The sequence below is a fragment of the Bos taurus genome, chromosome 7 (assembly GCF_002263795.3).
Source record: "Bos taurus isolate L1 Dominette 01449 registration number 42190680 breed Hereford chromosome 7, ARS-UCD2.0, whole genome shotgun sequence".
Taxonomy (NCBI): domain Eukaryota; kingdom Metazoa; phylum Chordata; class Mammalia; order Artiodactyla; family Bovidae; genus Bos; species Bos taurus.
This window is the reverse complement of record NC_037334.1, coordinates 62,311,461-62,325,597: the sequence shown is the minus strand read 5'-3', so window position 1 is coordinate 62,325,597 and position 14,137 is coordinate 62,311,461. Positions and strand designations below refer to the sequence as shown.

At 52.7% G+C, this 14,137-nt stretch overlaps 1 protein-coding gene across 2 annotated transcripts in view; it reads left to right on the top strand.

Annotated features, from left to right (window-relative positions):
- Window positions 1-14,137, top strand: part of TNIP1 (TNFAIP3 interacting protein 1) — a 44,316-nt gene that overhangs the window by 12,218 nt on the left and 17,961 nt on the right. For both annotated transcript variants that reach the window (NM_001024554.4, NM_001434967.1), the window contains 7 exon segments: window positions 3,491-3,662; window positions 4,886-5,020; window positions 6,431-6,516; window positions 8,084-8,124; window positions 8,127-8,163; window positions 11,119-11,310; window positions 14,029-14,123. In NM_001024554.4, coding sequence (NP_001019725.2) covers window positions 3,527-3,662; window positions 4,886-5,020; window positions 6,431-6,516; window positions 8,084-8,124; window positions 8,127-8,163; window positions 11,119-11,310; window positions 14,029-14,123 — 722 coding nt within the window. In that variant the 5' untranslated portion in view covers window positions 3,491-3,526.

Here is a 14,137-nt window from a genome sequence, read left to right as displayed (position 1 = left end):
TCCAGGGCCTGCCTGCTGCCCTCACACCCTGAGTGAGGGTCAAATGAGCTCGTGTCCCAGGATGCCTAGGTGCTGAGCTCCAGTACTGCCCCAAATGAGGCGTGGGGGTGGGGTCAGTGCCTCTTTTCCCCTGTCCACACCCATCCCTTGGTCTGTGATGCAGGGAAATGTACCATCAGCGTGGGAGACAGGATGGTGACGCAGGCCCTCATTCCAGGAGCCTTGGGGCGCCTGGTAATGGACTTGGCCTCGTTGTCCTTGGAAATTCCTGTCCAGCTCTGTCATCCGGGGAATGAGTCCCCTCTCTAAGAAAGATCTCAGAACCACACAGACCAGGAGGAGAGTTCCCATCTGCCCGAAAGTCATCCTGAAACTGCCGCTGACCATCTGGGCATGAGGTCAGCGGGATATGGAAATTCCCTGTTCCCCTCTTTGTGTTTCTTGCCTCCAGAAGTCCAAGCCATCCTTTGGGTAGCTCTTCTGGTCTCCAGAGAGGACTTTCTCACAGTAGGCTATTTGGTCTGGGCTCCCGCAGCCTGTACTCTCCCCCTGCGCCCAGCTCTGCCGACCCAGGCTGGAGTCGAGAGAATAAGCCTGCTTGCCCCTCAGCTGCTTCCCCTGAGCCCCCTTCCCTGGAGGCTCCCCAGTGCTGAGGGAGAGCATGCATGGTTTGGAGAATGTGAAGGTGGGATTTCAGTTCCTGGGTCCTGCATCCTGCTCTGTTGCTTGGTGTTAGATCTGGGCATCTCCAAGGGAGCTTAGTTGTGCCAGGCTCACTTCTAGATGTGTATGGCTGTCCCGGTGTCTCTGGTCAGTGGATCACAGTTAGGCTCTCAGGATGTTTGCACATGGCTTCTCAGGAGGCAGGTGTAGGATTAAGGGTGCCTCTGGTCCTTTCCGTCTCTCTGCTCTGATTAGAGATTTCCTGGGGCTCTGTTTTGGACCACTCTGACAATACCTTGGTAGACCAGTTGGACTCAGCGCCTGCTCTCCTGGAGCTTCTAATCTATTGGGCAAGCCAGATGTGGAGTAAAAATATTCCCAAATTATCACCTATTGTCAACTGTGAGTTCCATGTAGGGTGAGTGTGGAGTGGTGAGCAGGAATCCAGACACCTGCTGTCACTTATCACCAGAGGTGCTTAGGGTTCCTTTCAGGTCTCAGTCTTCCCATCTGTGGACTCCATGCAGTGTCAGTCACCTCTCGCTTTCCAAGTGCCAGGCCTGCACTGGCACCACAGATGAGGAGAGCATGCTCCCGCCTCCAGGAGATTTTCAGTCAGATACATAAAGACTTACCCCAGTCATACGTATCCCATTCTGGGCGTAAGGGCCTGCTGGAGAGGCACACAGGAGAACAGGGAGTGCAGAAGTAGGAACCCCCCAACATCTGCCAACGTTTGGAGCTCCTTGCTCCATGCCAGTCACTGCCAGGTGCCTCACCCACACTGTCTTCTAATTCAGTGAACACTTCAGAGCTTTCTTTGCTCTGCTGTGTAATGTTGATCTTTTGAGTTAAAAATAAGTCTCCCATAAGCTGGTGACTTCTATGTTGGGTGTGTGAGCAGCTGTCCTGTGCCTCTAGGCTCAGTGGGTGTGGGTGGCTCGCAAATGTGTGTTTCTCTTGTCAGTCTTTGGGGGACGGGGGTCTCACTCACCAGAACTTTGTTTTTCTTTCTGGCTCGTGGCATCCCAGGGTAATGGGGACCCTGTGGCCAAAATCCTTGTTATGTCTTGTGCTGTAGGGCAAGGGAAACAGCCCAGAGTGACTGTAGATAGCTCCATGTTATCTTGCAAACAGGCTTGAACTTGCCTGTTGCCCCTCTGGCCTGAGTCTTGTTGGAGGGAGCTGTGTGAGAATAGCAGGCGTTCGACTCAGCTTTCTTAGGTGGAACTGGATCTGCATCTCGCCTCACTTGCTGGCTGTGTAATCCTGGCTGAGTTTCCTAACCTCACTGAGCCGCCATTATAAAGTGAGGATAATACTATGTATTTTCGGGCTGTTGTACAGCTTAACTGAGATAATGCAGCCGAAGGATTTAATGCAGTGCCTGGCAAGTAGGTTAATGAATGAGCTGTTATTATTAGTCTTTTTTTTTTTTTTATACTCTTTTAGCAAAGCACTTGTGGGTGCTCAAAGGATCTTTGAGGACTTGTGACTGGAATCATTTTGGCCCTGGGGGTGGTGATCTTGGGAGGGAGGTATCGGGGCTCCAAGTCCTTCTGGAGCCCCTGGTGGTGGAAACCTTTGGAGCTCTCCTGTGGTTGGTAAGCTCTTTGTAGGGCTGGAGGCTGAATCAGGTTTTCAGCCTCAGGGCCTTTGCACTTACTGTTCTCTCTGCCTGAAATGATATTCCCCCAGATATCTGCATGGCTAGTTCCCTTACCTCCTTCAGGTGAGCCCTGAAGGCGAGCCCTCCTTCCCTGTGAGCCCTTTCCTGACACCTTCATTTAAAATTAAGGCCCTACCTCATACTTCCTGCTTAATTTTTGTCCGTAGATATTTCCATTGCCCCTAATATTGTGCTCATCTCTCTCATTGTCTGGCTTCTTCCACCACTACCATGTAAGCTCCAAAAGGATTTTTTTTTTTTTTTTGGTCTGTTTTGTTTGCTGATAATTACCTAGCACCTAGACTAGCATCCAGCACAGAACAGATGCTCAACTAAGTCACAAAAGTCAGATTCCTGAAATCATTTTGCACAGAGGTTTCAGATGAAATAAAGCCAGTGAAATTGAACAGAGTAATGCAGAGCACTTGCTGCGCAAGCAGATGGTGCTTTGATGGAAAGTACATCTGTTCATTAGAACTGGAAGGAGGAAGGTGACAGTGTCAGTTTGTATATTAAATATTAGTCAGGGGGTTTTCTTTTTCTTCTTTCTTTTAGAAAGCTAGCGTACATATAAATGGAACTTCGGATTGGATGACTTGCTTATCCCTTTGGGCACAACATTTCACTTTAAAGATCACTGATTTAGTGTAAGACTTTCATTTCCCCTCCGCAGAGAGGGGAAGGGACTGCCCACGATCCCACAGTGAGTTAATAGTTAGACTATTTATTCATTTGATAAGTGTTTACTGGACATTCCCATCAGAGCTAATACCCTGCTGGGCGCTGGGGATGCAATGATTCAGGGTCCCGCTTCTTCTGGACCCCATCAGTAGGACATGAAGCTCATGTGTTTTGACTCCCAGGCCAGTGCTTTTTCTTATACTCTACATTGCACCTCATAGTTGACTGCTGTTCCAAATGAACTGGTGGCGCAATGAGGCTGCTAAAAGAAACTGACGGTGTTCTTAGGTCACATGCATAGAGGCAGAGTGTCCAGACCAAAGGAAGTGACTGTCCTGCCCTGCTGTACCATGGGCAGACCAGCCTGTGATGCTGTGTCCTCTTCTGGGTTCTGGGGACTGCCTTCCAGGGCTTTGATTGTCTAGGATGCTTCAGTGGCTCGGCCAGCCCCCTGACCTACTGCTGTTGTCCTTCCAGCCAGGCGGGTACCACGGCAGGGGCTGAGCCACACTCATGGAAGGGCGAGGACCATACCGGATCTACGACCCTGGGGGCGGCGTGCCTCTGGGAGAGGCGTCCTCAGCTTTTGAGCGCCTAGTGGAGGAGAATTCCCGACTGAAGGAAAAAATGCAAGGGATAAAGATGTTAGGTAAAGCAGACCCTGCCCTCTCCCTGCAGAGCTCCTCCCTCAGCCTGCAGTGCTGACTGGCGCATGCTTCTGCCCAGGCCCCCTCTCTCCCTTCCCGGCCCAGCATCGGCTCCTGCCTTACAGCTGTGTCTCTGTGCACTCCTCTAGCAAGGTGGCAGTCTTCCCAGCCCTGCGTCCCCAGCACCCCAGGACCCTGATGACCAGACTCAGAACACTGTGAGGGACTGAGAAGGAGGCGTGGGGTGGCGGAGAGGGAGCCGGCAGGCTCAGTTGGCAGACAAGGGGAATAGCCATGAATAGGCCATCTACCAGAAGTACCAAAAGTGGGGAGAACTGGCATCACCAGGGCAACCACGGGCCAGTCCCCAAGTGTTAGAGCAGGGAGTCCAGCTTGGCTTGAAGCAGGGCAGGAGGAGACCCCTTGCTTCCTGGCTCTCACCCAAGCTGTCACCACTGCCCAGGACCAGCCCGCTTCCCTCCACATGGCTGACCGGTCCCCGTCTGTCAGCACCCAGCTCAGATGCTGACTCTTCCTCCATGCGAGATGTTCACTGATTTCCCCATGCAGAGGGGACCCTTTCCTCCAGATTCCTAAAGCTCTTCCTTCACCTCACTGTCCCCTTCTCTGGCCTTGGGCTTTGGGAGTTTAGTATAGCTCCCAATTTCCCAAATGCTTTCTCCCTGCTTGGCAGATCTCTCCTAGGAATGGCAGATCTCTCCTAGGAATGGCAGATTGGTGAAGGAGGGATGGTGTTTCCCTGTCTCCACTTATACAAGAAGGCAAACAAGGCCCAGAGGGGTGGTGGGTGGTTGATGTTATGGAAGGTCTCCTCTCTTCAGGGAGCCCCTGACTGCAGTCTGTAGGCTGTGGGTAGCCCCCCTTGGGACCATGATGGTGGGCCTGAAAGAGCCCCTGGCTTTGTGGAGTCCTCAGTCAGGTGTGGCAGGAATGGGGCAGGAAGAGGGTGCTGGAGGCCAGAAGTTTGTTCCAGATTCCCCTCTGCTCCTTTCCCCCTGGTTGCAGGGCCTCTTCCTTATCAGGCTATTTCTGGCCATGAGCTGGAATGATATGTGTCCCACTGAGCCCACGAGGTGATGTAGGGAGTGAAGCCCAGGACCTGGAGCACCAAACCCAGGCAGAAGCAGGCATAGGGGATCAGGGTGGGAGAGCCGGCATGCTTAACTGAGTAATATTGCTCCTCCTTCCCCCGTTGTCTCCCCAGGGGAACTTTTGGAAGAGTCCCAGATGGAAGCGTCCAGGCTGCGGCAGAAGGCAGAGGAGCTGGTCAAGGACAGTGAGCCACTGCCACCATCATCTCCCTCTTTGGCCTCCTTCAATGACCTGGCTGAGCTCGCAGGTACGAGGGGAGCCCAGGCAGTCCTCTGCCCATAACCTCACTCTCTAGGCCCTTAACCGAGCACTCCCTTCTGTGTCAGAAATCCGCCGCTCCTTCGTTTATCCTTAGGCTGCAGGCTGTCCTCCCAATCATGTTCTGGCTACAGCATCCCCCAGAAGGTCAGATTTGGAAAGGACCTCAAAATAATCTTGTCCAAAAATGGCTGGTGACTCAGCAGTCCTGAGACCCTGGCAGATATTAGAAATGGATAGCAACAATCTGCTCCTTCCAGGATGTGGGCTCAGGATCTTTATCAATATAACTTACTTAGCGCATATTTGATGAGCAGTTACTATATGCCAGGATCGCGCTCCAGGCAACACCTTCGGGTCTCTAGACTTGGCATCTGAGTCAGAAGCTTTCTGGTCTGCCTTGCCCCGCTTCCATTTTACAGGTGGGGAGGCTGAGGCAGAACCGGCTTTGCCTCTCGGCCTGCAGCAGCACCTTTCAGATGTCAGGTCCACAGACCACCTATAAGGGAAAGCGCCGACTGTGACTTAGGGTTAAAGTCCTGTGTGTGATCACGTGCATTCCTCCGGGATGTCTCTGTATCCAGGGCACGGTCTGAAATTAGGGAAGAAAAGGACTCAGATGGTTCCTGCTGCAGCCCAACCTGCGGCCTCAGCCCAGGCCAGTATGCCAACCTTCCGTTCTGCTGCTGGTGACATTTACTGAATGGACACGTGGAGGAGATGGTGATTTCAGAGTCGGCTGTGCTGCAGGCAGTGGGCATTGCCAGCTTCCACTTGTCCATTCAATAGTATTTTCTTTTTTTAAAAAATTATGAAAGTATGATAACACATTTACAGGAGACTAGGAAAATACAAAACAAGGTTACATATAATTCTACTATATTCAGTAGTATTTTCTGAGTCCTGGATGGATGCCAGGCTCACCTCAGGAAGGAACCATGCAGCTACCCTCAAGGGGCTCCTAGGGGCAAGAGCCCTAGGAATTCAGGGAGGGAGATCTCAGTTCTGCAGTTGCCAGCGGGGTCAATGGGTGACCTTTCTGTGCCTGTTTTCTTACCTTTAAAATGGGGATACAAAGCTGTCTTGAGAATTGGCCAGGATAGTAAATATAAAAACACTTTGTTAATTGTAAATTGTCATCTGTGTCATTATTGAGGTAGGTCCAAAGTAGCAAGGAGCAATGATCACCTTGGGATTTTCCCAGTGAGAGCAGGCAAGATGGTCTCTGCCCAGGTTCTGCCCTGTTGTTCCAGGGCCATCATCCCAGGACCACCTCCCATCTCCCCAGACTCATGGAAGGAACTCTGAGAACTCTCCGTGCCAAGGCCATTCTTAAGGGGGTGGCATCTGGGCTTTTCCTCTTTCTCTGCTTCTCACACATGTTTTCTCATTTCTCCAGGAAAAGACACAGCTGTCCCAGCAACTCCTGCTGACCCGGCACACCCAAGCGACAAGCCAGAGCCAGTCCCCAAACCTCCATCCAGTGTAAGTTGCATTTGGAGTCATGACAGAAAGTTGCATAGATCTCAAGTTCCCGTTGGCAGAATAGGAAGAGAGATGTTTGGGGTCAGGATACCTCCAACTTGCTGGGTGATATTGACGAGTTGATTTCAGTCTCTCTGGGGCCTTGGTTTCCTCATTTGCAAATGAAGGTCAGAGTTCAGTCTGACCAGGAAAACCCTGATATGCACAAGGAGTTCCTCCCATCTGCCTGGTTGTGTAATGTTAAGCACGTATCGACTGCACAGTGCTCGGAAAGTAGGCAGATGTGACAGGTAGCTCACCTTCTCAACAGGGGCTCCAAAACTGTCTTCTGCAGATTTGCCTTGAGAAGGTCGACTTGGTATCCTAGGACTGGAAGGCACTCAGGTGGTCATATCATTTAGAGTCTCCATCCCACAGAGGAGATTCAAAGAGAGAAGAATGTTTTCCTAGGTCATATAGGACAGCTGAGGAAGAGTAGAAGGGAAAGGGAAACTTTCTGGGGCAGTGCCGAGGCCCAGAAAGTTGGAGGCTGGGGGCTCAGCAGAAGCTGAGCACAGAGATCCCTCGATCCCTGCCCTTTCCTGGGACAAGGGAAGGCTGAATTAACCTTTGTTCAACCAGGTTTAGCAGCAGTCCCAGAGCCAGCTATTGGTCCAGCAGCCCATCGGTTGGTTGCACAACCAGTATCTGCTACTTGGAGTGGCTGAGAGACATGGCAAAGTCTGGAGTCCTGGTTCACCCTAGATTTGCATGTGTCCTGCAAAAGTCTCTCTAAGTTTGCCAGTTTCTCATAAGACTTACCTCCCCTGGGATCTCTGGAACTGGGTTGGCAAGGCGGGCACAGGACTGCTGTGGCCGTGGCCACGCTGACTGCTGCCTGTGTTTCCCAGATGACCAGTCGGAGACTCCCGGGTCTGGGACATGGCTCAGGTGCCATCACAGGGATGTTGGATTTGTGGTCCTTGAAATGCAGTCCTACTTTTGCATTTATTGGTGGGAGGCTCTCAATTTTCTCCTCTGTCCAATGGGGATATAAACTTCTGACCACTCTCGCAGGTTGCTTGGAGAAAAAATGGAGTTCATGAAAGAATTTTATTTTTATTCTTTTTTTGGCTGTGCTGCACAGCATGTGGGATGTTAGTTCCCAAGAACCTGTGCCCCCTGCACAGAGTCCTGACCACTGGACCACCAGGGAAGTCATGAAAACACTTTATAAGTGCATGGCCATTTAAAAAAGATAAGATCCTAAAATGCTAAGTACTTTGAAGGTCAGCTAGCCCAGTATCCCTGTTTTACACATGAGGAAACTGGCCATGGAGGATGTGACCTCAAGTCACACAGTGGGCTGCCCAGCAGACTTGCTGGGATTTATTCCTGCTTCGTGGTTTGTAAGCTCAGCCTGGGCTGGCTCCTCCCACAAGGAGGGGCTGCCCAGAGGACTTGGATGTGAGAAGGGATTTTTGTCCCTCCATTCTCTGCCCCCTTCCATAGTCTCAGCTATAAGGTCCATAGAGGAGGGGCGAGGGGTTTTCTCCCAGGCGTCCCCTGACTCCCTTTTTCTATACAGAACACCTCCTCTGAATTTGAAGTGGTCCCCACCGAGGGGCCTTTTCACCGGAGAGCAGCGGCCACACCAGAAATACGATGGTGAGTGGATGGCAGGTCCCTGGGAACATCCCGCATCTCCTCTCTGTTTCAGTCACCTGGCCCCGGGTGAGAGGCACAGGACACGCTCACATCCCCTGGGCAACTCGGAGTCACTTGGGATAGGCTCGAGCGGCCAGCGCTGGGGGGTGTTTCTCGCTCACATATGCAAATACGTGACTGGTGACTTCCCCGTGGGCCACACGAGTACCAACCATTGTGAAAGTCCAGGCACGTTGCCAGCCCTGCTGCCTCCGCCAAGCGCCCAGCACCTCTGCACACTATGACTCAGCCTTTGGGCCTGTAGGCTTGTAGCCCGGGTAGAGTAGAAAGGGTCAGAGGAACCCAGAGCAGCTTGAGGCAGGTGATTGGCATTTTGTGCAGGCTCTTGGGTCCCCCCAGGCTCCCCTTTGGGGCATGTAGGTAGGAGGTTAAACCTTGCGCTCACACACACACAAGCATACACAGTCCACCAGCTCTGAGGTGTCTACCTGGTCCCCACTTTACCCTACTTTGCTGCCTTTATTCCAACTATGTCGCCCTGCTCTCTCTCAAAATGGCAGACTTACTGGAGAACCATTGAGAAAGGCATGGAACATTCTTTAGAAATCTTCCACTTCTCACCCTCTCCTCCTTCTCCCTCCCTCCTCCCTTGGAGATATTTTGATTGTTACACAGGCAGCAGGTCGTCTAACCCTTCACTGATGCCTTGGTTTCCGCTGCCTTATTTTGGGCACGAATGTTGCTCTTTAAAGTGAAAGGCTTTGGGAAGTGGGAACTGGAGAGCGGAGGGAAGTGAGGCAGAAACTACGGTTCCCATTACAAACCTTGGAGAACAATGTGACTCTTTAAGCTGTGAACAGTTGATTAAAATGTTAAAATTTCAAGTTAAATGCCGGAAAATACATTAACATATAAAAATTAAAAATATTGAATTAGCAAGGCAAGATACAAAAAGGTTGCTCTTTGGTTCACTGATTGTCTCTTGTATGTGTCAGTCCCCGGGGTGAGGTCTCCATCAGGCCCACACAGCTTACACTAGCGAGGCTTTGGGGACACAGGGCAGCTCTGGGTCTCGGGAAGGTTCTGTGTTTCATCCTCTGGGAATGTCAGCCCCTGGTCCTGTTGTGTCCCTGAGGGTTCTGAAAAGCTGGCCAAGGAGGCACGATTCCCCTGCCCCTACCCCGCCCCCTACCGCCTGCTCTGGAAGCATTTCACTCTATGACCCTGAACTTCATCTCCTCAGTAGGTTCGTCCTTCGCCCCACCGTGAGCTTAGTCTGTGCTGAGCAAAGACAAGACAGCCTCCCTGTCCTCTGGGAGCTTGCAGGCTAGTCGGAGAGGTCTGAGAGATAACACAGGTCACCAGCTTTAAAAAGAGTACCATTGGCCGCCTCAGACCCTGTGTGGAAAGAGGCAGTGCGGGAATGAAGGCAGAATTGAAGCAGCAGCAGCACCTGTTAGAGTGAGGTGCTGACGGTAGGGAGCCATTCACTGGACACCGTGCTGTGGCCCTCAGGGCATTTCCACTGCTGCAGAGTTCAGACGAGGGAAGTCACTGCAGATGGAGTATCAGGAAGCCCACGGTCTGGCCCTGGCTCTGCCACTGACTCATGAGCAGCCTTCTTTGGGCAGCCTTCTTCTCCCCACACTTTGGTTTCTAGACCCGAACCTTGAGGCTTCATGTAGCTCTGACGTCCTGTGACTCGCATCAGTGTGATGGAGGGCCTGCTAGAGCCGCTTACAGCAGGCAGGGCCAGGAAGGATGAACAGAGGGGACACCAGGGGAATGAAGGCTGAGGAGACGTGGGGCCTGGGGGCTCAGGCAGGGGAAGGTGGGCACTCAGGTGCCTGGCTGGGGAGCTGGGAGCTTAAGACACTCAGCTGTCAGGTACCCCTGTGGATCCTTGGACATGGTGTTGGCATAGCTAAGGCAGTCTGTGTTCTAGACAGAGGAGAGAGAGAGAGTGACCGGTTCTGAGAATGGACTATCTTGCCCATAGTTTCCTTCCTATCTTAATTCTCTCCTAGACTGGGTATCTTTGAACTATATAGAGCTATGATTCTCTCTTTTTTAAATTAATTAATAATTTTTGGCTGTGCTGGGTCTTTGTCGCTGCGCATGGGCTTTTCTAGTTGTGGTTAGCAGGAACTAAGCGCTTGTTGTGGTGCTAAGCGCTTGTTGTGGTGCACAGACTTCTTATTGCTGTAGCTTCTCGTTGCACAGCATGGGCTGTCAGCATGCAGTCTTCAATAGATGCGGCTAATGGGGTCTAGAGTATGGGCTCAGATGGATTTAGTTGCCCTGCAACGTGTGGGGTCTTCCCAGACCAGGGACCAAACCTGAGTCCTGTGTATTGGCAGATGGGCTCTTAACCACTGGACCACCAGGGAGGTTCTAGAGCTATGCTTCTTAGTGTGTTTTGAGTCTCGGGTCCTTTGAGAAGTTGGTGAATGCTTGGACCATTGCCCAGAAGACACTGGTACAGACATGACGGACAGTCTCGATGTCTGCTGGCCAAGCCTTACTGAGTGGAAGCAGCAGTGCTGTAGACAGAGGGATATTGTTCCCTGGGCTTGCTGCTTTCATGTGTCAGTCAGTTCACCTCCAGGGGACCCTGTGGGGCAGAAGGGGAGAAAGGGTGTGTGTGCGTGCAGGAGATGAGGATTCTGAGGCCCCATAAACACGTGACTGACCCAGAGGCCCTTGGCGAGGCCAGAGTGTGGGAGGAAGGTGGCTCCATTACTGGTGAGACAGCCAGTGGCCCGGGAGTCCTGGGGCCTGCCCTGTGAGTCAGCCCCAGACAGGGAACCTGGGTAACTGGAGAATTTCCCTAGGCTGAGCTGGGATCAGAGGGGGAAACTGAGTCATGAGGAATGGGGAAGCAGAGGGAGAAAGGCTGGAGAGGCCTGCTCAGACCGTGGTGAAGAGCGGTCCGCCCCCACCCTCCACCCCCAGGAGCTGGGCCCCCTGCCCCAGGAGGACAGCACCCTGATGCTGCACCTGCAGCGCCTGGAGACCACCCTCAGCGTGTGTGCCGAGGAGCCCGACCACAGCCAGCTCTTCACGCACCTGGGCCGCATGGCCCTCGAGTTCAACCGGCTGGCCTCCAAGGTGCACAAGAACGAGCAGCGCACCTCCATCCTGCAGGTGAGGCCGGGCCCGGGGCGGGCGGCCCGGGATTGGCCGTGTGGTCCCCCTCTGCTTCCTCCAGCTCTCCTGGGGCATCCAGGGGACCACAGGGACTTCCGAGGGCATGGCTGGGGACCCGTCTCGGGCTTCTTGTTCAAGGTGGTGAGCGGGGTAAGGAACTTGTGTGAGGGGACGAGGAAGGAAATTGGGAAATGGTGGGGTGGGTGATGCACATTTCATGGTGGGGGTGACTGTGGAGGCGGTGGATGCGGCAGGTTGGCAGCATCCTTGCTTTTGTTCTTCACGTACAGGTGTGGACAGGGAGGGGACGGGCCCCTTGTATGTTACTGCCCTGCCCCCTGAAGCAGGAGCATCATTATCCCCACCTCACAGGGCGGGCTGTAGCCCTTGAGAGGTGATTTTTTTTTTTTTTTTTTGCCTAAGATCCCCCAGTTAGTAGATGGTACAGCTAGAATTTGAACCTCTATGTCTTATTCCAAAGTCCATGCTCTTAACTACCATCCCAGCCTGCCTCCCCAGTGGAGGAGGCTTCCCCTTCATAACCTTCCCTGTGCTGTGAGAATGAAGTTATATTTCCTTCCTAGGCCAGGTGTACAGCAGAGTGATTGTCACACACACAGACCCACACACATATTCTTTTTCAGATTTTTTTTTGGCCATGCTGTGCGGCATGCAGGATCTTAGTTCCCCGACCAGTTATCAAACCCATGCCCCTGCGCTGGAAGCACAGAGTCTTACTCACTGGGCCTCCAGGAAGCCCCATCCCTTATTTTCCTGTCAGGTTCCTGTTTGTTTCCTTCTTAGCTCTTAGCATAGTTTGTAATAGTTTTATTAAGTGGTTTCTTTGTATTTGTTTTCCCTATGCTCCCTGCTAGAATGTAGGCCTCACAAAAGGGGCAGCGCCTTGGATATGTCCACCACTGCTCCTGTCTGGCACTTCCTGGTGCAGGATGTGCATTTGGTAAATGAATGAATGAACGAACAGATGGACTCGCACATGAGCTCTCTTAGCCACTTTGAGGGAAGATAGTGACCTTCATGATGACCTCTCTCGATCTTCTTTGTGCCCAGGGTATTTGCCTCTTGCCCAGAAGGATAGCACGTGAGGCCTCGTCCTGACCTCTTAGTGCCCAAAGCAGGATGTTCTGTTCCCTGGAGGCCCCACCCAGGGCCGTGGCATCCTGTGTATTTTCCCAGCCTGTGGGTGGAGGTAGATTAATCAGGTCCCTCCTCATTCTTTCATTGATTCGTTTCTTGGTTCCCTCAGCATTTCCAAGGCCAGGCATGGCATGAGGCCTCTGCTGGGCATTGCAGTCAGGCATAATGGTTTTCTGCTCCTTCACGTCTGATCACCGTCGAGTTCCAGGCTGTCACAGGGGCTGGATTTGGCTGTGGAAACAAGCAGCTCTGAAATCTCCCTGCACACTATAAACATTTTCCCTCCTGTTCTGTGTGGCAGGGGCTTGTTTCTGCTTTGTAAGCTGAATTGTGTAGCTTTGGGAAAGCTGTGAGGCTCCACTGAGGTGGTGAGTGGCAGAGCACCCCACTGTGTATGGGTCACAGGTTAGGTGCTCACTAGATATCTGTTGAAAGATTGAGTCGTTTCATCCTGACCTGGTGTGTCACCGTTACTCGTTAGCCACTCCCTTCCTTCCGTCTGTGAGGCCCTGAATCTGGCTGCCTGTCTTCCACGTCCCCCACCTCACAGCACTTCAAACACGCATCCTCAAAGGTTATCGAGGGCCTGGCAGCTGACGAGGCTGTTGTGTTCTCCCAGTCTTGTAGGTCCTCATAGCAGCCCTGTAAGGGAGGCAGGAGAGGTGCAGTTTCTCCACTTTGTAAGGGAAGGAAATGTGCCTCAAAAGTGAGGGAATCCTGAGCCACACTGGAAATTGGTGAGGTCTTGACCCGATACCCTGTCTTCCCACTTGCCAGCTGACAACCTCACAACCGGCCCCCCTCTGATGCCTCATTCATTCTCCAAATCGCCTAAGCTCTAGGTCTCTTAGGACTCAGATCTTCACGGTCCTTCATTAATTTGGCAGTTCAGTCATTCGGTTGTATGTTCCTTCAGCGGGATTGAGTGTTGAGCTGAGCTGGACCCTGGGCTAGGTGGGTGTCCTGCAGGGGACAAGAGAGTGGTGAGGGGACCCCAGCCTTCTGGAAGCTTGTGGACTAGTAGGGGTGGGGTGGGTGGACACAAAGAAAGTAGTGACACTGATGATTCTGTGGCTGTAATTGTCACAGGTACCAGGAGGGTGAGGGCAGGAGACTGTGGGCAAGGATAACGGAGGTGACCTGGCTTACCTGAGATGTGGGAGTCAAGGAGGACTTCTCGGAGGAGGTTTGACATCTAGGCCAAGGCCGGAAGCAGGAGTAGAAGTCAGCCAGGGGACAGCTGGTGTGGAAGAGCATTTTAGGCTGTGGGAACAGAGGGGGAGGGATGACCTTGGAGGACCAGAAGGCCTTGTGGCTGACTCTTGGTCAGGCCTCCTCATGGCTGGCTCCTGAGGGAGCTGATGCCAAGAGGAGCCTGGGTGGGACTTTGGCTTGACTCCTGCTGTCCCAAGAGGAATTGGGTGAGGCCATGCAATGGGGATATCGTGTTGGGACGTGGTGTGGTTATAGTGCCTCCCCCGACCTCCAGCATCATTCTGCATTTGGGGTGCACTCCTTCCCTTACTTTGCCCCCATCTCCCTCTCTCTGCCTTGCAGACGCTCTGTGAGCAGCTTCGGAAAGAGAACGAGGCCCTGAAGTCCAAGCTGGATAAGGGCCTGGAACAGCGGGATCAGGCTGCTGAGAGGCTGCGGTAAGTCCAGGCCC